The 16,508-nt window shown below is 39.7% G+C and overlaps 2 protein-coding genes across 5 annotated transcripts in view; both read right to left on the reverse strand.

Annotated features, from left to right (window-relative positions):
- Positions 1-9,673, reverse strand: part of ube2j1 (ubiquitin-conjugating enzyme E2, J1) — a 34,623-nt gene extending 24,950 nt beyond the window's left edge. The window contains exon 1 of one of the 2 annotated variants that reach the window (XM_041188394.1): positions 9,451-9,673. In XM_041188394.1, coding sequence (XP_041044328.1) covers positions 9,451-9,481 — 31 coding nt within the window. In that variant the 5' untranslated portion in view covers positions 9,482-9,673. The remainder of the gene's footprint in view (positions 1-9,450) is intronic. The other variant, XM_041188393.1, reaches the window with a different exon arrangement.
- Positions 9,674-13,908: 4,235 nt separating this feature from the next.
- LOC121278407 (ras-related GTP-binding protein D-like) overlaps positions 13,909-16,508 on the reverse strand; it is a 62,300-nt gene continuing 59,700 nt past the window's right edge. For all 3 annotated transcript variants that reach the window (XM_041188803.1, XM_041188802.1, XM_041188801.1), the window contains exon 7: positions 13,909-15,424. In XM_041188803.1, coding sequence (XP_041044737.1) covers positions 15,279-15,424 — 146 coding nt within the window. In that variant the 3' untranslated portion in view covers positions 13,909-15,278. The remainder of the gene's footprint in view (positions 15,425-16,508) is intronic.

Here is a 16,508-nt window from a genome sequence, read left to right on the forward strand (position 1 = left end):
GCAAACCTCCCACGAGGATGTTGGTCCCATTCCTGATCAGATGTAACCCGTCCAACTTGTACAGGTCCCACCTCCCCCAGAAACCTTCCCAATGCCCCAGGAATCTAAAGCCCTCCCTCCTGCACCATCTCTCCAGCCACACATTCATCTGCTTTATCCTTCTATACTCACTACTGCGTGGCACCGGGAGTAATTCAGAGAATATTACCTTTGAAGTACTGCTTTACAATTTCCTACCCAACTCCCTAAACTCTGCTTGTAAGGCCTTATTTCTATTTCTTCCTATGCCATTGGTCCCAACATTGACCACGACCTCTGGCGACCCTTCCCCTTCAGAATGCCCTGCATGAATACAGTGGATTTGTCTAGAGTTTTAAACAAATAAGATTTCAAAGCGACGTTTGCTGCATTTAAAGGTTAAAATGGCTATGTCAATTGCTGAAGCTTTCCTCAAAGAGAGACTTGTATGTTAATGCATTGCAACAGTTAACAAAGGCTAATTTAAAAACCATGGCAGAAAATTTGTTTGAAGTTAATTATAAGACAAATATAACACTGCTGCAAATGTTGCAACAGAATATCAGAGCAGTAAGGATCAAATATAGCTATTGTGCTCCCACATAAAATTTCCATAAGGAAATAAAAGCCTAACTGGGACCCTAACTCTCAGAGGTTGAAAGTGTTTCCTTAAAGAGGTGTGTAAAAAAAAATTGCTTTTGGCTAATATTGTCACAGGCGTAAATATGTTAGCAGTATGAGAAGCAATCCAGTTACAAAAAGTATAAAATAAAAACAATTAGATTTCTGCCAGTCAGTTGGATGCATTACATTTAGAAGAGATCCATCTGTTTTTCCACACTAACACCTCATTTTTCCATTATCCCAATCCACAAATATTGCTTTTATCACAAATATTGTTTGTTGTTGCTAACTGTTGCAAGGCATTAACATACAAGTCTCTCTTTGAGGGAAGCTTCAAAGGTAGCTAAAATGTAGTGCAAAAAGTTGAACTTATTTGGCTTCGAGTGTACTCTTTACAAAGTCATTTTTGTACAATAATGGAATTTCTACAGAAAATGCTGGAAATACTCAGGTCTGGCAACATTGATGAACTTCAAAACAAAAACAGAATTACCTGGAAAAACTCAGCAGGTGTGGCAGCATCGGCGGAGAAGAAAAGAGTTGACGTTTCGAGTCCTCATGACCCTTCGACAGAACTTGAGTTCGAGTCCAAGAAAGAGTTGAAATATAAGCTGGTTTAAGGTGTGTGGGGGGGCGTGGAGAGAGAGAGAGAGAGAGAGAGAGAGAGAGAGAGAGAGAGAGAGAGAGAGAGAGAGAGAGAGAAGTGGAAGGGGGTGTGTGGTTGTAGGGACAAACAAGCAGTGATAGAAGATCATCAAAAGATGTCAACAACAATAGAACACATAGGTGTTAAAGTTGGTGATATTATCTAAACGAATGTGCTAATTAAGAATGGATGGTAGGGCACTCAAGGTATAGCTCTAGTGGGGGTGGGCAGAGCATAAAAGATTTTAAGATATTTAAAAATAATGGAAATAGGTGGGAAAAGAAAAATCTATATAATTTATTGGAAAAAAAAGGAAGGGGGAAACAGAAAGGGGGTGGGGATGGGGGAGGGAGCTCACGACCTAAAGTTGTTGAATTCAATATTCAGTCCGGAAGGCTGTAAAGTGCCTAGTCGGAAGATGAGGGGAAGATGACAGTCCTGGAAACAATGGCCTGATGTTCAGTGGTGGGGACATGGTCCAGTTAACTTCATATATGCAAACAGTTAGCATCAGATATGCTTAATTACTTTAATTTAACTAAAACAAAGACATAGCCCTCAACAATTTCCAGCAGAGATTGAAGAGGAGTCATATAGACTCGAAAAGTTAACTATTTCTCTCTCCACAGATGCTGCCAGACCTGCTGAGTTTTCCCAGCATTTTCTATTTATATTTCAGATTTCCAGCATCCGCTATATTTTGTCTTTTTCTTGTTTGGCCTGAATTATCGATTTCAATCACGTAATTGTAAAAAACCTTGACAGACTGACAAGACCCACCATTTCTCCAACTAAAGTGTTCTAAAAACTAGAACACATCTGAAAATATAAAAGTGATCTGTAGCAGGAAATTCATTTCACTAATTATCAACTTTAAAAGGAACCTCTCTCTATAGCCAATGTTCTCCCAGGCAAAGCTTAAAACACCAGTTAAGAAAAAAAATCAGCTATGCAGAAATATTCCCCCTAGCTGAGAAACTCTTTTGTTTATATCTATTCTAAATCTTCAAAGGCACTTTCCCCTATTTTGAATACTATTGTAAAGCACACATAAATTAGACAATCCTTTACAGGCATTTCTGTCGTAATGCGGCCTTAGGCTACTTTTCCTACTGCGATGTTCCCACTTTGTTACAATCATTCATACTGCAAACTGTATTCAGGCAAACTTTTATAAAGTAACAGAGGCCTACTCCAGAGTAATAATAGGAATTTTAATATCTCCCAGAAACTATTTGGATGGACAGAACAGACAAGTGTAAACTTCAATTCAGTCTCACCTCCAATCAGCTATGTAGCTGATTAACTTTTAATGGTGATGCTTTAATGTTCCCTATTACAAAACTAGATTGTCATAAGTTGGCATGCAAAAAGCAGTTATGGCAGAGCTGTGGGTTTAATCTCCACTCCAGAGAATTGAGCACAATCTAGAATGATACTTCAGTACAGTGCTGAGTGCTGCACCACTGAAGGTGGCATCTTTCAGATGCAGTGTTAAACCAAGGCCCTTTTTGCTCCTGGACGGATGTGAAGTGTCCCATTCTAATAAGAGCAGGGAAGCTGCACCTATCTAGGCAAATATTTATACCTCATCCAAAATAAAAAAAACAGAGGGCCCTTTGTTGCACCTTGCTGTGTGTAAACTGGCTACATGTTTCCTATGATACAACAGTGACCACACTTTAAAAGAGCTTCAGTGGGTATCAAGCATTTTAGGACAACCTGAGGCCATGAAAACACTCTAAATGCTATTCTATCTTTCCTTTAGTACTGAACACTTTTAAAAATATATACATACTCATGAATGATTTTGAAAAGGCGAAGGTTGATGAGATTTAGAGGTCGTGTTATTAAATATGCCCAATAACTCAACAAACCGAACACTTAACAACATAAGTAAAACAGTAGAGGCGACGTAGTTAAACTGAGTAGTGCATTGGCCAGGCCATACTGTGTACTGTGTCAAATGAACACAATGGAAGATAAGCAAGTATCGCACCAAAACATGGAAGACACTGTATGGAGGAAAGCTGAGCTATAATGGCACTTCCTGTAATGTGCAAGTTGAAATGTTCTCTAATGTGCCTTTAGAAATTTTATGAATAAAGTATATTGTTGGGAAAAAATTGTAAGCATCAATTCATGCTAAGAAAACACACATGACTGCAACTGAAAACAGTGAGCAAAGACTTGAGAAACGTTGTCTTCAGCAAAGGAGGTGCCTGACAGATGGTCTGACTTCAGTCACTGGAACATTTTCAATTAAAATGTGGCAAATGGATAAAAAGAGGCAGGGACAAGTTAAAATTATGAAAGGAATTTTTAGGATAAACGCAAGGAAGTTGTACAAAAACTGATCAACATCATCAGAACAGACTTCTTGCTGGAGCAAAAACTTGAAAATGGAGGAAATACAAGTTCTTTCAGGATGCAATAGCAGAAATAGCCTCATCTCTACACACCTTGTGGCTGTAAGGAATGTAACTAAAGTGCAACTAAAATTAACTTTAATGGAAACTAATGTTCTCATCATTCACAGCTGTCATTAAGGTGTGGAACAAAGAGTAAAACCAGGAACAACAGGATATGTTAATCTATAAAACAAAGTTCCATTCCTTGGCTGGCTTGTATATCATGTGCCTGCATTGCTCCAGCTGTAGGTCACCAGAGGCCTCTCATACACATCATTTTCTCATAAACGTAATTTTCTCATGTTATCCACATCACCAGGGTCTCTCCCTAAACAAGTACATAGCAGTATTACTGAAGTTATTTTTAAGCCGTAACTTGGTGGCAACTCAAGCCAACTATTGATTCTTTGGGCAGGCCAATTTTTATCTCATGCACTATAACACAAACATTTCAATGTTACACTAAAGGTACACAGGTTCCAAGATTGGTTTACTGCTATTACTGTTCTTAATAAGCAGCTTTAGTTAAACACTATTTCTGATGGGCAGTCTTCTCCCCCCACCCTTCTATTTCTTCATTGTTTCATGATTTATTTTAACAGGTTATCCATCACTATTCCTAGAAATCGAACTGTGCCCTGACAAAACTTGCAATTTGCAACCAGTTCAGTGGTTCTTAAAAAAAAATTAACAGCAACCACACTGTTCTTAAAGAGAGTGTACTCTTTCCCTTCTAATGTCTGTTTCTATACAAGTCAGGTAGTGGCAGATGTCATATAGCCCATCAGATCTGCCCTTGTACCACATACTGCCTATGAAACAAGATCAGGTCACAGACAAGGCGGCATGCAAGCCACCACTCTCAATGGAACACACCTAGTCTTTCAATAAGATTGCTCACTTTACAAAAATAATTCAGATAGTCTTGTATGATATATACTTCCAGTTCCAAAGAATAGTAGCAAATCTATTAAGATGGTATTTTCCTTTTGTATTTTGACTCAGGTGAACAAGTTTACTGTTTATGCATTTCACTTAATCCAGTGCACTTTAGTTCAATTTTTATACAATGGGAAAAATATTGCATCTAAAGAGCTCTATTAAACAGTTTAAGAGAAAAACACTCCTGATAATTCAAAGTATTCTTTACTATAAAATGTTGAGTTGTTCAGATATCTGAATGAAGCCACAAAAATAGCAAAGTAGGAACTCTGTGCCAAAAGTGAAACAATATGCTGAGTTCAGCAGACTATATCCATAAATTCTGCTGTGATGCCAATTTGATGTGATCTAATGGTGGCAAGTATGGGGATTTCTTTTGCTTCCGAGCAATGGAAGGAATGTGCTAAGAATCCAGCTTCTGGACTCTCATTCCTTGCAGTTCAGACTCCCAGGGTCTGCCAGTGCTTTGTAAAACTGCAATGTTGGGATAAGCCGAGAAGCCAATCTAAAGAAACTAGACACTATAAAAACAGTATTCTTAAGTTTAATAATCTTGTATATCAATTTTTTTTAACCTGTTGTATATTACAGACCTTATTTACAATTAGTAAATGCTCATCTTTTTGGGAAAAAATGACAAAGTCCATTGTTTCTATTATTTTATTAGTAAACTTTGCAGGCTACTGGGGCTTGAGATGTTTTCATACATCCTTAATAGTTTCTCATTAGAAATGTAAAAGCCTGCTTTCCTTGGGCTTTATTCACATGTCCTCTATTTGTTTAGATTGTCATTTGTTGTTGTTAAAAATCAAAATGAAACCCAATCAACTTCAAGCATTTATGATGAATAAGACAGGCACATCTCTCTAATATATTTTAAGACACACAAAGCACAAGCTGTAACACACTTCCCTTTTTCACTCTCTATATGCCAAATTTATCCTAACCAGGGCAAATTTAATGTACCCATGTAACTGACTCTCAGGCCTGACTTCTATTTTCACAACAGTTGCAAGTATTAGAAGTTACCGCAAACTGGAACAGCTCTAAGCAAGGTGCAAATAAAGCAAATTTTAACTTTTTAAAAACAATGATTCTTAGATAATTCACACATTGACTCCTGCACCCACCTCTCTTTTGTGAAGTTGTAAAGCTGAATGCTTTAGCTCTAAGTGCTGCACACAGTGATTCTATAATACCTCCATTTCAGTTGGCTTGTTAGACAAAGCCAGGATTCCAATAAGCAACCTTAACAGTAAATGACATATGCATGCATTTCAACATGAGTTTTGTTGCTTATAAAGGTAAATTATTTTACATTGTATAATGTCGCTGTGCTTCTAGCCTAAGTAAGGCTAAAGAAATTCATATTTTCAAACGAAACTAAAAAAAGTCTTATACAAAAGCAAACTAATTGATAAAAGTGAACTCATTTAGTTTGTGTTCAATAATCCTACAGTAAATTCGTTTTTAAAAAGTTTAACTTTTGAGTAGTAAATGCAAATCCAAATTTATGATCATGACAGTGCATCACAATTTACGTTGACACCATGAAAATTCACATATGACACTTATTTCATCCACTTGAACAGTTATCTACAGACAATGATGGATATACTCAGGTCAAGCAGCATCTGTGGAGAGAAAAACCAATTTAACATTTCAGGTCTATGATCTTCTGTCAGAAGCAATCCTGATGGATGGTCACAAACCTGAAATGGTAACTCTGTTTTTCTCTCCACAGATGCTGCCTGACCTGCGAAGTATTACCAGCATTTTCCGTTTTTCTTTTAGATTTCCAGCATCCCCAATATTTTGCTTTTGAATTGTTACCTATTTGACAATCCATGCAAACATTAATTCCAGACGATAAAACTTCCTTTAACGTGTTAACTTGGTTTACCAATGAAAGCTATTTCTGAACTTAGCTACAATCCAGCCCTTATCTGAACAGAATTGCCACTTACAAGTAAACAGTAAACAACCACAACAAAATGCACAGGGATTCCCTTAATATATGATCCTAAATTAGTTCCAAGCTCCATGATCAAAACACTCTTAGAATGCCAACAACTCCACAAAGTTTTGCACACTCTGTGTCAACCATTAAAATAAATGGCTGGCATTTCAGCTGGCAAATTTAAGAAAAAATATTTTACATTGCTACCATAGCAACAAGTGAGATGTCAGCAGTAACACTACTAAACTGCACCAAACCATAAAAACATAAAACTGCTCAACTGTTTTCCACCACATTCTCATATACACAATATTAAGATTAAGAATATTAACACCTGCTGTCCTCCATCCTACTGCTCTTATTGGCAATGGATTCATTGGCTTACAAATCAAATCCCTGGGTGGTCAAAAACTAGTTCCAAAGGTGTTATGGTACAGCAGATGGTAAATGCTGAGCTGTTCAAATTCCAGAAACTTGAAACAACTGCCACAACTATTTTACAATTTGTATTTATTTCGAGATGCGTGCCTTGAATTCAATAATAATACCACTGAATCTTATAGGTTTCTTACAAAACTAAATCCTTTATTAAAAAAATGATTTTAAGCACATAAATAGGTTTACAATTTACTATGATAACTCCTAGCTCTGCATGTTAATCTAACTCCTAGTTACACCTCCGTTAAGGCAATAGCAAAACACAGGTTTTAAAAGACCCAGGCAAAGTAACACGATACCCTGAGCAGTTAATTCAAAGTGAGGTTTCTTCACTTCAGTTCGTGTAGACAACAACTTGAGGCTTAGAGGCTGAAGGCTTTCACACTTTTTGGACCTTAGAATGCCTTCCTCTTACATGTAACCTCATCTCTTTTATGCAGGTTTCTCCCTTTTTAATGTAAATCCCATTGTTCTAATGTCTGTTCAACTCTACTTTTCTAATAAAATTGGTATTATGAAAGATTTTTATCAGGAAGCTTTGGGAAAAATAAATACACTGTTTAGCTTCTTCTGGCTAAGTGTAACATTTCACCATCTCTTTTGAAATTAAAATTACTTTGGTTCATCTAAAAATGCACATTTTCTCTTTACACCTCTCATTCTAAAACTTCATCCATGTTTACCTATTTAACATCACAAAGCTAGCTTATCTTCTGATATATCAAAGCCTTCAGACCAGCTGCCTTTAATTCAATTAAGTCACACACACACTATTCCTACCTTACAATAAATTCCAATAGCATTATGAAAATTATTATATTTTCCTGGCAAAGGCCAGTATTCTAGTACCCACTATCCAGTGGTCATTAAGACACATACTGATTGCCTTCATCCAGAATGAATAATTAATAACTATGCAGTTCCTTCAAGTTTATTAATTGATGCACAAAGCTGATGAGAAATTGCACTCAGTCTATTGAATTTCTTTTAAAACAAAATGTCAACTTTAACTGAAGAGTGAAGATTGACAGCATGGGGAAGATATCCGCAAAGAACAATGCAAACCTTCCACCAGCAATCACATGTATCAACTTATTTTTTGTTACATGGAATAAAAAAAAGGCTCTCGTGGAGCGTGGATTTCTCTGCAAGACCACCATTTGTTGCCCATCTTGAACTGTCCTTGACAGTTTCATGTATGTCTCAAAGCATTGCACCGCTCCTTTTTAGACAGAATGCTGGATTGTACCCCACCTGGAATCTAGCACACTTCATGTCTGTAGTTTAAAAAAAGGATTTGTTTTGGGTGCTTGGCATGGTTCACAAGGAAATTTCAGAGATATTCATGGGAAGCTAGACATGGATCAGAATTTTAAAACTGACAAGAACAGGGTGAGTGGGATTTGGTACGGGAAGCAAGGGTAGCAGAATTTTGAATGCTGATGTTGACAGAGAGTGAAGGAGAAAATGCCAGCCAGGGCAACACTGAAATAAAACATGACAGTAAAGTATTGCACTGCTGGAAATCAAAAATAAACAGGTATTTCTGAAAGCACTCAGCAGGTCAGGTAGCATTTGCAGAGAGAGGAAAGTAATGTTAACATTCAGGTCAATGACCTTGAGTCAGGTCTGAACACACAAATAGTTCAGTCTGGAGGTAACAAAGGCACAGATGAGGGTTTAAGGACTGAGGTAGGTTATGTGAGAGGTAGAAACTTTTTTTTTGTAATGGATGACATACGGAGTCAGAATTTCAGCTTACAGTTGAATAGGTTGTGAGCAGTCTACTTTAAACTGAGACAGTTACCACAGAAGGGAATGCTAGTAATGAGAAGTGGTTCCAAGGAGCATAGCTTTGGTCTTCCCGATGTTTAACTATTCCAAGATGATGGCACCAAAGTACTGGAGAGGTGGCATTGAGATAGAGCTAGGTGTTGTCAGCGCCTTTTTACATCTTAAGGGGAGCCTGTAAATGAGCAAAAAGGCCAAGGACTGATCCGTAACCACCCCCCCCCCCCCCCCCCAAGGCAAGTTAAAGATCAGTGTTTCATTCGGCCGAGGAAGGGGAGACACTGACCAGGTTATCCAACAACAGCAAAAGGATTCTGGAGGCATTGCTGGGAATAGGGCGCAAGTCGGGCCTTCAATACGTGGGCAGAAAGTAAGAGAGCCACTTGTCACCAGTCACAGTGAGGGACCCGGGCGCAGCCGCTGAGTACAGATTACAGCATCCGGGGGGGGAGGGCAGAGACAGTCAGTCAGAGACACCAGACTGGGCTTCAGAGCAGCAGAGGGCCGGGGCCGGGCCCAGCCCAGCAGCTATGCTCCTGGATCGGATTCAGAAAGAGGGGTGGTGGGGAAGAGAGAATGAGATTCGGTTTTCCAGATTCCGGTGTCGATGTGTCACTCACCCGGGTTCCTCAGGTTGTACTGACCCTCCATGTTGTTGGTGTCGTTGTTCACGGCGCTCCGGCCGCTTCACCGGCTTCGACTCGCGGACACTGCAACGTCACACACACCCCCCTGCGCTCGCGGACACTGCAGCGTCTCACGCACCCACCCCAATCCCGTACTGACCCCGCGCCCAGCTCTTGAAGAGCCCACTCGCAAACTCGCCCCGCGGAGCGCGAGCGGATGTTTGACCTTTTGTGACGTGGCAGTAACTTGGTGGATCCGGCGCAGACCTCCACGCCCACCTCCCGCCCCGTTTCCTCCAATGAGAAGCGAACAGGAAGAGAGCGCGGCGCTCGTCCAGCAAGACCTGAATCAATTGGGATCCAGCTCCAGAAAGAACTTTCCGGGTATACCCAGACCATTCAAGAGCATAGAGCTGCATTTGATACACGAGCATGCTCACGGGTCGCGTTTTGTAAATGCAAAATCAAGGTTGACAGTCACAATGACTGACGCTTGTAGCTGCGGCATGATCACTTTTGATTCAACGCCCTCTTTCCCCAGATAAAAGTCGTCAAATATATGTTAAAAAACCGAGCGGAAATACAAATTTAACGGAAAAAGACATCGAGGTCGAACATCTCCGAGCGTGTGAGCCCCGACCCGTAATGTGTCAAAAGCTTTCCAACCCAAAACAGAAGAGAATTTGAAGTACTAAGTTATAGTCAGGCTGCCGAAATTGTAGAATGAACTGCTGAGATGGTAATGATGCCTTCAAAGTAACTAGCCAGGGTTGCTTAATTCAATATGCAGGGTTGGATGGATAACCTGGAACTTTTTTTCGGAAGCTAACGTTTTAGCAATTTTTGTAACTTTCATCAAAGCAAAATACTGCAGATGCTGGAAATCTGAAATAAAAACACTTTGTCATGTCTTCCTTCTTCCTTAATCGAGGTCCCCCACCCCCACCCCGGTGATTGTCGGGGCCCTCAACCGTGTGGGCCCCATCTCCCACACCTCTGCCCTCACACCTTCCCCTATCTCCCTCCCAGAACTATGATAGGGTCCCCCTTGTCTTCACTTTTCACCCCCACCAGCCTCTGCATTTCAAAGGATCATCCTCCACCATTTACGCCAACTCCAGCATGATTCCACCACCAAACACATCTCCTCACCCCCTCCCGTCAGCATTCCACCAGTTCCCTCCAGGGCACCCTGGTCCATTCACCCCAACACCTCATACACTTCCCACAGCACCTTCCCATGCAATCGCAGAAGGTGCAACACCTGCCCCTTTACCTCCTCCCTCCTCATTGTCCAAGGGCCCAAGCACTCCTTTCAGGTGAAATAGTGCTTCACTTACTTGCACCTCCTTCAATTTGGTCTCCTGCATTCGCTGCTCCCAATGCGGTCTCCTCTATATTGGAGAGACCAACCGCAGACTGGGTGACCACTTTGCGGAACACTTTCCCTCTGCCCGCAAGCATAACCCAGACCTTCCTGTTGTTTGCTATTTCAACATGCCATCCTGCTCTCATGCCCACATGTCTGTCCTTGGCCTGCTGCAATGTTCCACAGTGAAGTCCAACGCAAACTGGAGGAAGAGCACCTCATCTCCCGATTAAGTACTATACAGCCTTCCAGCCTTAACATTGAGTTCAACAACTTCAGACCATGAACTTATTCCTCTATCTTCACCCCTTTTTTAATTTTTTTAAAATTTATTTTTATTTACTTATTTTTATTCATTTATCCATTGTTTCATCCCTGTTTCTATCCTTTTCCCCAACTACTGCTCCCTTCCCAGACTCCAGCCCCAAAAGGGCCATCTATTACTTGTTCCATGTTGTTCTTTCACAGAGTGCTTACTCTTGTTCTGCTATTAACATTTTCTGTTTTCTTACCTTTATGCCACTATCAGTACCTTCTTTAGCCCTTACCACTACCATTGACACTCCCTTTGTCTTGTGTCCATTACATCTTTGTCAATCTCTCCTTAGCCCCCACCTATCACTGACCTTCTATCCAGCTTCACCAGCTCCACCCCCCCTAAACAGTATAAATTCCATCACATTTCTACTTCGCTTTAGTTCTGAAGACTCATATGGACTTGAAACATTAACTCTGTTTCTCTCTCCACAGATGCTGTCAGACATGCTGAGCTTTTGCAGCATTTTCTACCTTTATTCCTTTCTGTTGGGTATCCTGAAAGCAACAAAATGATAGCTACTAAGCTTGAGATTTTTAAAATCAATTACAGATTCTTGGTTTCCTTTATTTCTTTGCCTTACAGTAATGACTTCAAGCACACTTTGTGCTTCCTCATTGAAATAATAAAAATCCACCTGGTATGTAGAACATGTCTGACAAGCAATCTAGTGCTGAGAAAATTTAAGGTAGAGCCCCACTCTTAACATTTGCTAGCCACCTCCCTAATTTAGTATTTTCATTAACTAGCCATGAAAACAGCATTTGCTTTGTCTGCCCATGTGCCATGAGGCAACGGAAAGGACAGTCTAAGTGTTTAGTTTGACTGTAGCCGAAGTCGGAATTCTCCCAAGTTCAAATGACATTTTATTTATTGAAAAAATGCAACATGTAAATAATATTTCAAGACTCAGTCACATGCGCAATACTGCAATGTCAAAAAACTGGAGCCCAATCTAACACCACACAAAATGGCAGTGGTGCAACCACCAATCGGGATGGTCAGGGAAATTGCCCCCAACATTTAGCATGAGGGTTAAAATGATTCAAATTTGTCTGGATACTCTTCCTACCCAAGAGGCAGAACCTGCATGGGGAGAACATCAACAGACAAGTAGAGATGGCACTAGGTAGGGCGCATACCTTCACCAGGCTGTGTTAATTCACCGTTATTACAATTACGCAGCTCTTCCTTGAGCTTTTCCCTGCCTGGCTGATGCTCTGTAATTACAAAGCTCAAAAAATAAATCTTATATTAAGAGCTTCGATCTCACTGAAGAGGCTCCAGGTCAATCCACGTCCAACCACCTGCTCAGAAAACTCTGATCACATTTTGTGTGACAAATTCCACCACAGCAGCTGAGACAACCAACAACATTCTAAAACAATCAACAATATTCTAATTCAAGCAACCCACAAATTTCTAAAAGGAAAAAGTCAATTTGTCCCTTTTCCCAATGTTGATGCGAAATATATTCCAGGATCTGGATTTGGATACGTGTCTTCATCATAAACTACTCAGCTCTTCTTTGGGCCATCCTTATCTCTGTACCAAATTTCATTGAAGTCCATCCATTAATTTTTTAGATAAATTTCTTACAGACAAACAAACTAACAAACAGGGGCGAAAACATTACTTCAGCTCACCTTCAGTGGTGGAGATAAAAAAAAGTCAATTCACCCTATCTCCCAATGTTAATGGACCAGTTTTTCCTTGGGCCATTTATTATTATATATCAAATTTTGTTCAAATCTGTTCATTTATTTTTGAGAGATATTATTTACAGACAAACATTAACAGGAAAAACATTCCCTCTGCACAACCTAAAGGCAGACATAAAAAGCTTTGGGGGAGAGGGTGGAGAAAGAGAGGAGCAAAGATTGCAGGAATCAGTCAGGGACAATTGGTACAACTGTTTGAGAAATCATAGACATGCAAAGGAAATTCCACATTGGAAAAATAAATGATAAAATGAAGCATCAGCAATGACTCAAGGAGGGAAAGAAATATAAAGCTGAAAAGTGCTAGGGGAGAAACTCTAAGATGAGTGGAGAGAGTTGGAACTAGGGAAGGGAGGATGAATGTAAGAAAGGCTGAGAAGCAGGACTGGGACAGAGACACAGCAGGAAATTTTGACTGCAAGAGCCTTGTGTGTTAGGCAGAAAACCCTGACTCCAGTGGAGATGCAGGAAAGATGGAAGAAGAAAGAAAATACCTGCAGAGAGAGTGACCTGTTGTCGAGACTGAGGGAACCATGAAAAACCATTCCAGAGGCTGAAAAGATAAATAGGAAAGGAAAAGATAAAAAAAGGTGTGAAAAGTGAAGGGAGAGAGACAACATTGAAGAGAAACAAAATTGGAGGGAGGATGAAAAAGTAGGAGAGAAGAGGAAGAAAAGGGAGAAAAATCAGAAGTGTAAGTGTACAAAGAAACAAAAATAGAGGAACAAGGTAGAGAAGCAAAAATGAACAACAGTATCCTTTGCTGGAAGAGTTTCAGATCTACTGAATCAGTTTCAATTGTTTAAATTTATTGTCAAGCATTACAACTGGGCTCAGGTGTGCCTTGAGCAAAGGGCGAGACATGCATGTAGGTGGGCTTCTAGTTTGCCTGTCTTGGGTTGGGCATGCATGTTGGTATACTTGGCAAAAGTCCTGCTTCTGTTTCATTTTGTGAGTGGTTGTGTCTGTGCAAAATGGAGTGCAAAATATTTTCAGCATTTCAGAAATACATTATTTTCTTATTAGAGCCACAAATGAGTCTGTTGTTTTTTAAAATCAGCATATTATTTTACTTTTTCAGCCAGAACAAAAAAATAAAAATAGCCAGCTACATAATAGACTTGACATCCAATTGATAAACAGCATAGTAAACATAGCGCATTGTCACATGTCAGTACTAGTCACTCAAAAAGGACCAGGCTTCTGCTTAGTTTTACAGCATTTGTACTCTTTGGTTTCAGTAAAAAAAAAACAGGGTATTGGAGCCCCGGTACCTTATGAAGTACTCACCTCTGAGAGATCCTCCTTACAATCCAGGGCAGGGAGAGGTAAATGGAGGTAGCTCCATTCCATGGTCTCAACTCAACTTGTACTCAGGAATCTCAATGCTAAATACAAACCTGTACTGCAATTATTTTGTAGTGGTTCCGAGCCAACAGCTTTGAAGGACAGCAGCAACTCTTTACCCTCTCAGTGCCACAGTTGGAATGTATACTGCCCAGTATGGAATGAGGCTGTGCAGGCCAAGATGTTTAGCTGAATCCCAACAAATGTCAACACACCTGCACTAACAAGGGGTAAAAATTCAGTCATGCCCTGCTAGTAATCATCAACTCCTCCTGGAAGAGTTTATGTGTGTGTGAACATCATGCATGGACAGTATCAAGCTTGGCTGTGTTGCTTCCTATACATGGACTTGCCTGCTAACTCTGAAGGCCTTACCTCTTGTCTCTCATAAAGAATGGCTACTTAGATAAGGTACTAGACAGGATTAAGCCAATGACAGCTACCTCAGTAACATTTCTCCGTCTTGTGATTTGTTAAAATAAGAAATGCAGTTCAGTCGAGCTACTGCAAAGAAAGTCATTTAAAGTGGCAATGACCCATCTCCTGATTTGTAACCCTACAATGGACAACAAAACAAACTGGACGGCCACATTTATCTCTGTAAAAAGTCTTCATGGTTACAGCCTCGCTGGTGCCTGAGGTGCCATTGAACCTATTTAGGACAGTAACAGAGAAAAATGGAGATAAAAACAAAGTGTAGGGTCTCTAAAGCTGGGTGCACTGGCATGAGATTAAAATGTCAGAAACTTGACATTCTCTGAAATTGTCAACCCATGTCCTATGAACACGGAAAGCTACAGCATATTAAACTGGATTTAATTTGCTTGGAACTAAACTACTACAATTTCAGCAGGAAGAAATTTTGTAATACATAGAAGTTACATATGATAAATACTGATTTTCAGCATCTGCTAAAGAAAAATATACCTTTTACGAAGTGCTTGCTTTAGAGAAATTTCTCTATCAGTACTAGTATCCTGAGCAATATCTTCAAGCATATGAGTGCATTGTTTTCACAGTATAGCTACTTAGCATCACTGAAACACCGTGAACATAGCAATCTTTATGACTAAGGTCCAAGTGTGCCATTGGGAGTTCCCAATTTGCTTCTTTGCAGTCCTCTGTGCTGTTTGCGGCACCTAAGTATGGTCGTGCGAACTTCAAAAATCTCATGAATAGCTTTGCGAAAACAATGAAAATTGTAGTCTATCAAACCTACAGTGTAAAAAAAAGGAAAGACAATGTAATCTAATAAATACCAAAAGGCAACAATTGCATCTAAAATTATATAAAAAGTACATTCATATTAGTCCCCTCAATAGTTTGTGGTTTTTAATGAGAAGCTGAGGTCTTTAATTCAGGTTCAGCAACCCTGGCAAGTCTGCTTCTTAATTGGATGAATATTTAAATTGGACTGAGAGGACAGAACTAGAAAGCATAAGGACCAAAGTAAAACAAACCTCAAACAAGACTCGAGTTTCTTTCTCCCTGCATTCTCCAGAATCAGAGACATGTAGTACAGACACCCAGTAAAATGCACAATATCCTAATTAATTACTTCAGAAAAGTGCTGGATAAATATCTGGTGCAAAATGAATTGGAGGTTATAGGGAAAAGTACAGACAGAAATTATCACATTTTCTTAGTCACAAAGGTTTATGTGCGGCTGTATCATCCATGGAAAGCAACCGAGGACAAGTATTGTAGGATCAGCAAGAAATCTTGCAGAACTCAGGAAATTAAATAAGTAAGGGAGCTTTTTTTCAGTTCTGAAGCTGTAAAAACATTACCAAATCCATATTTATTGCCTATCCTCAGGTGCCCTGCAAAGATGTTGTTGTTAAATTACCTTAAGGTTATAAATTCTGCCAGCTACTTTTGCAGTGAATTGTGCCAGTTCTCAGCTGGACTATTAGGCAGAATACTCCAAATACCACTGCAGAATACTCCAAAAGGGGAAAAAATCAACAGACGGAATACTGCTTAAATATTTTTTTTTGGAATGGCAGCCCTAAATTAAAGGGATTGCATTACCAGGGTACTACAGTGCTCATACTCATGTCCATGAAATGGTAGTATTTTGGTTGATATTAGTAATTCCATAGATGATGAGTTGATGATCTTGAAGAGACATTGAGCAAGGGTAGGGGCCTTTCCCGTTGGGGGCAGAAAGAAAATCGAAATTTAAGTTAAATAGGATTATCCTATACTAAGGGAACAGTGGTTGAGAAAAATAAAGAAAAGTCTATTTTAAATACATGTATATGGAAGTTATGTACTAACTAGACATATTTATGAT

This window comes from Carcharodon carcharias, chromosome 5, assembly GCF_017639515.1.
Source record: "Carcharodon carcharias isolate sCarCar2 chromosome 5, sCarCar2.pri, whole genome shotgun sequence".
NCBI classification, from domain to species: Eukaryota; Metazoa; Chordata; class Chondrichthyes; order Lamniformes; family Lamnidae; genus Carcharodon; species Carcharodon carcharias.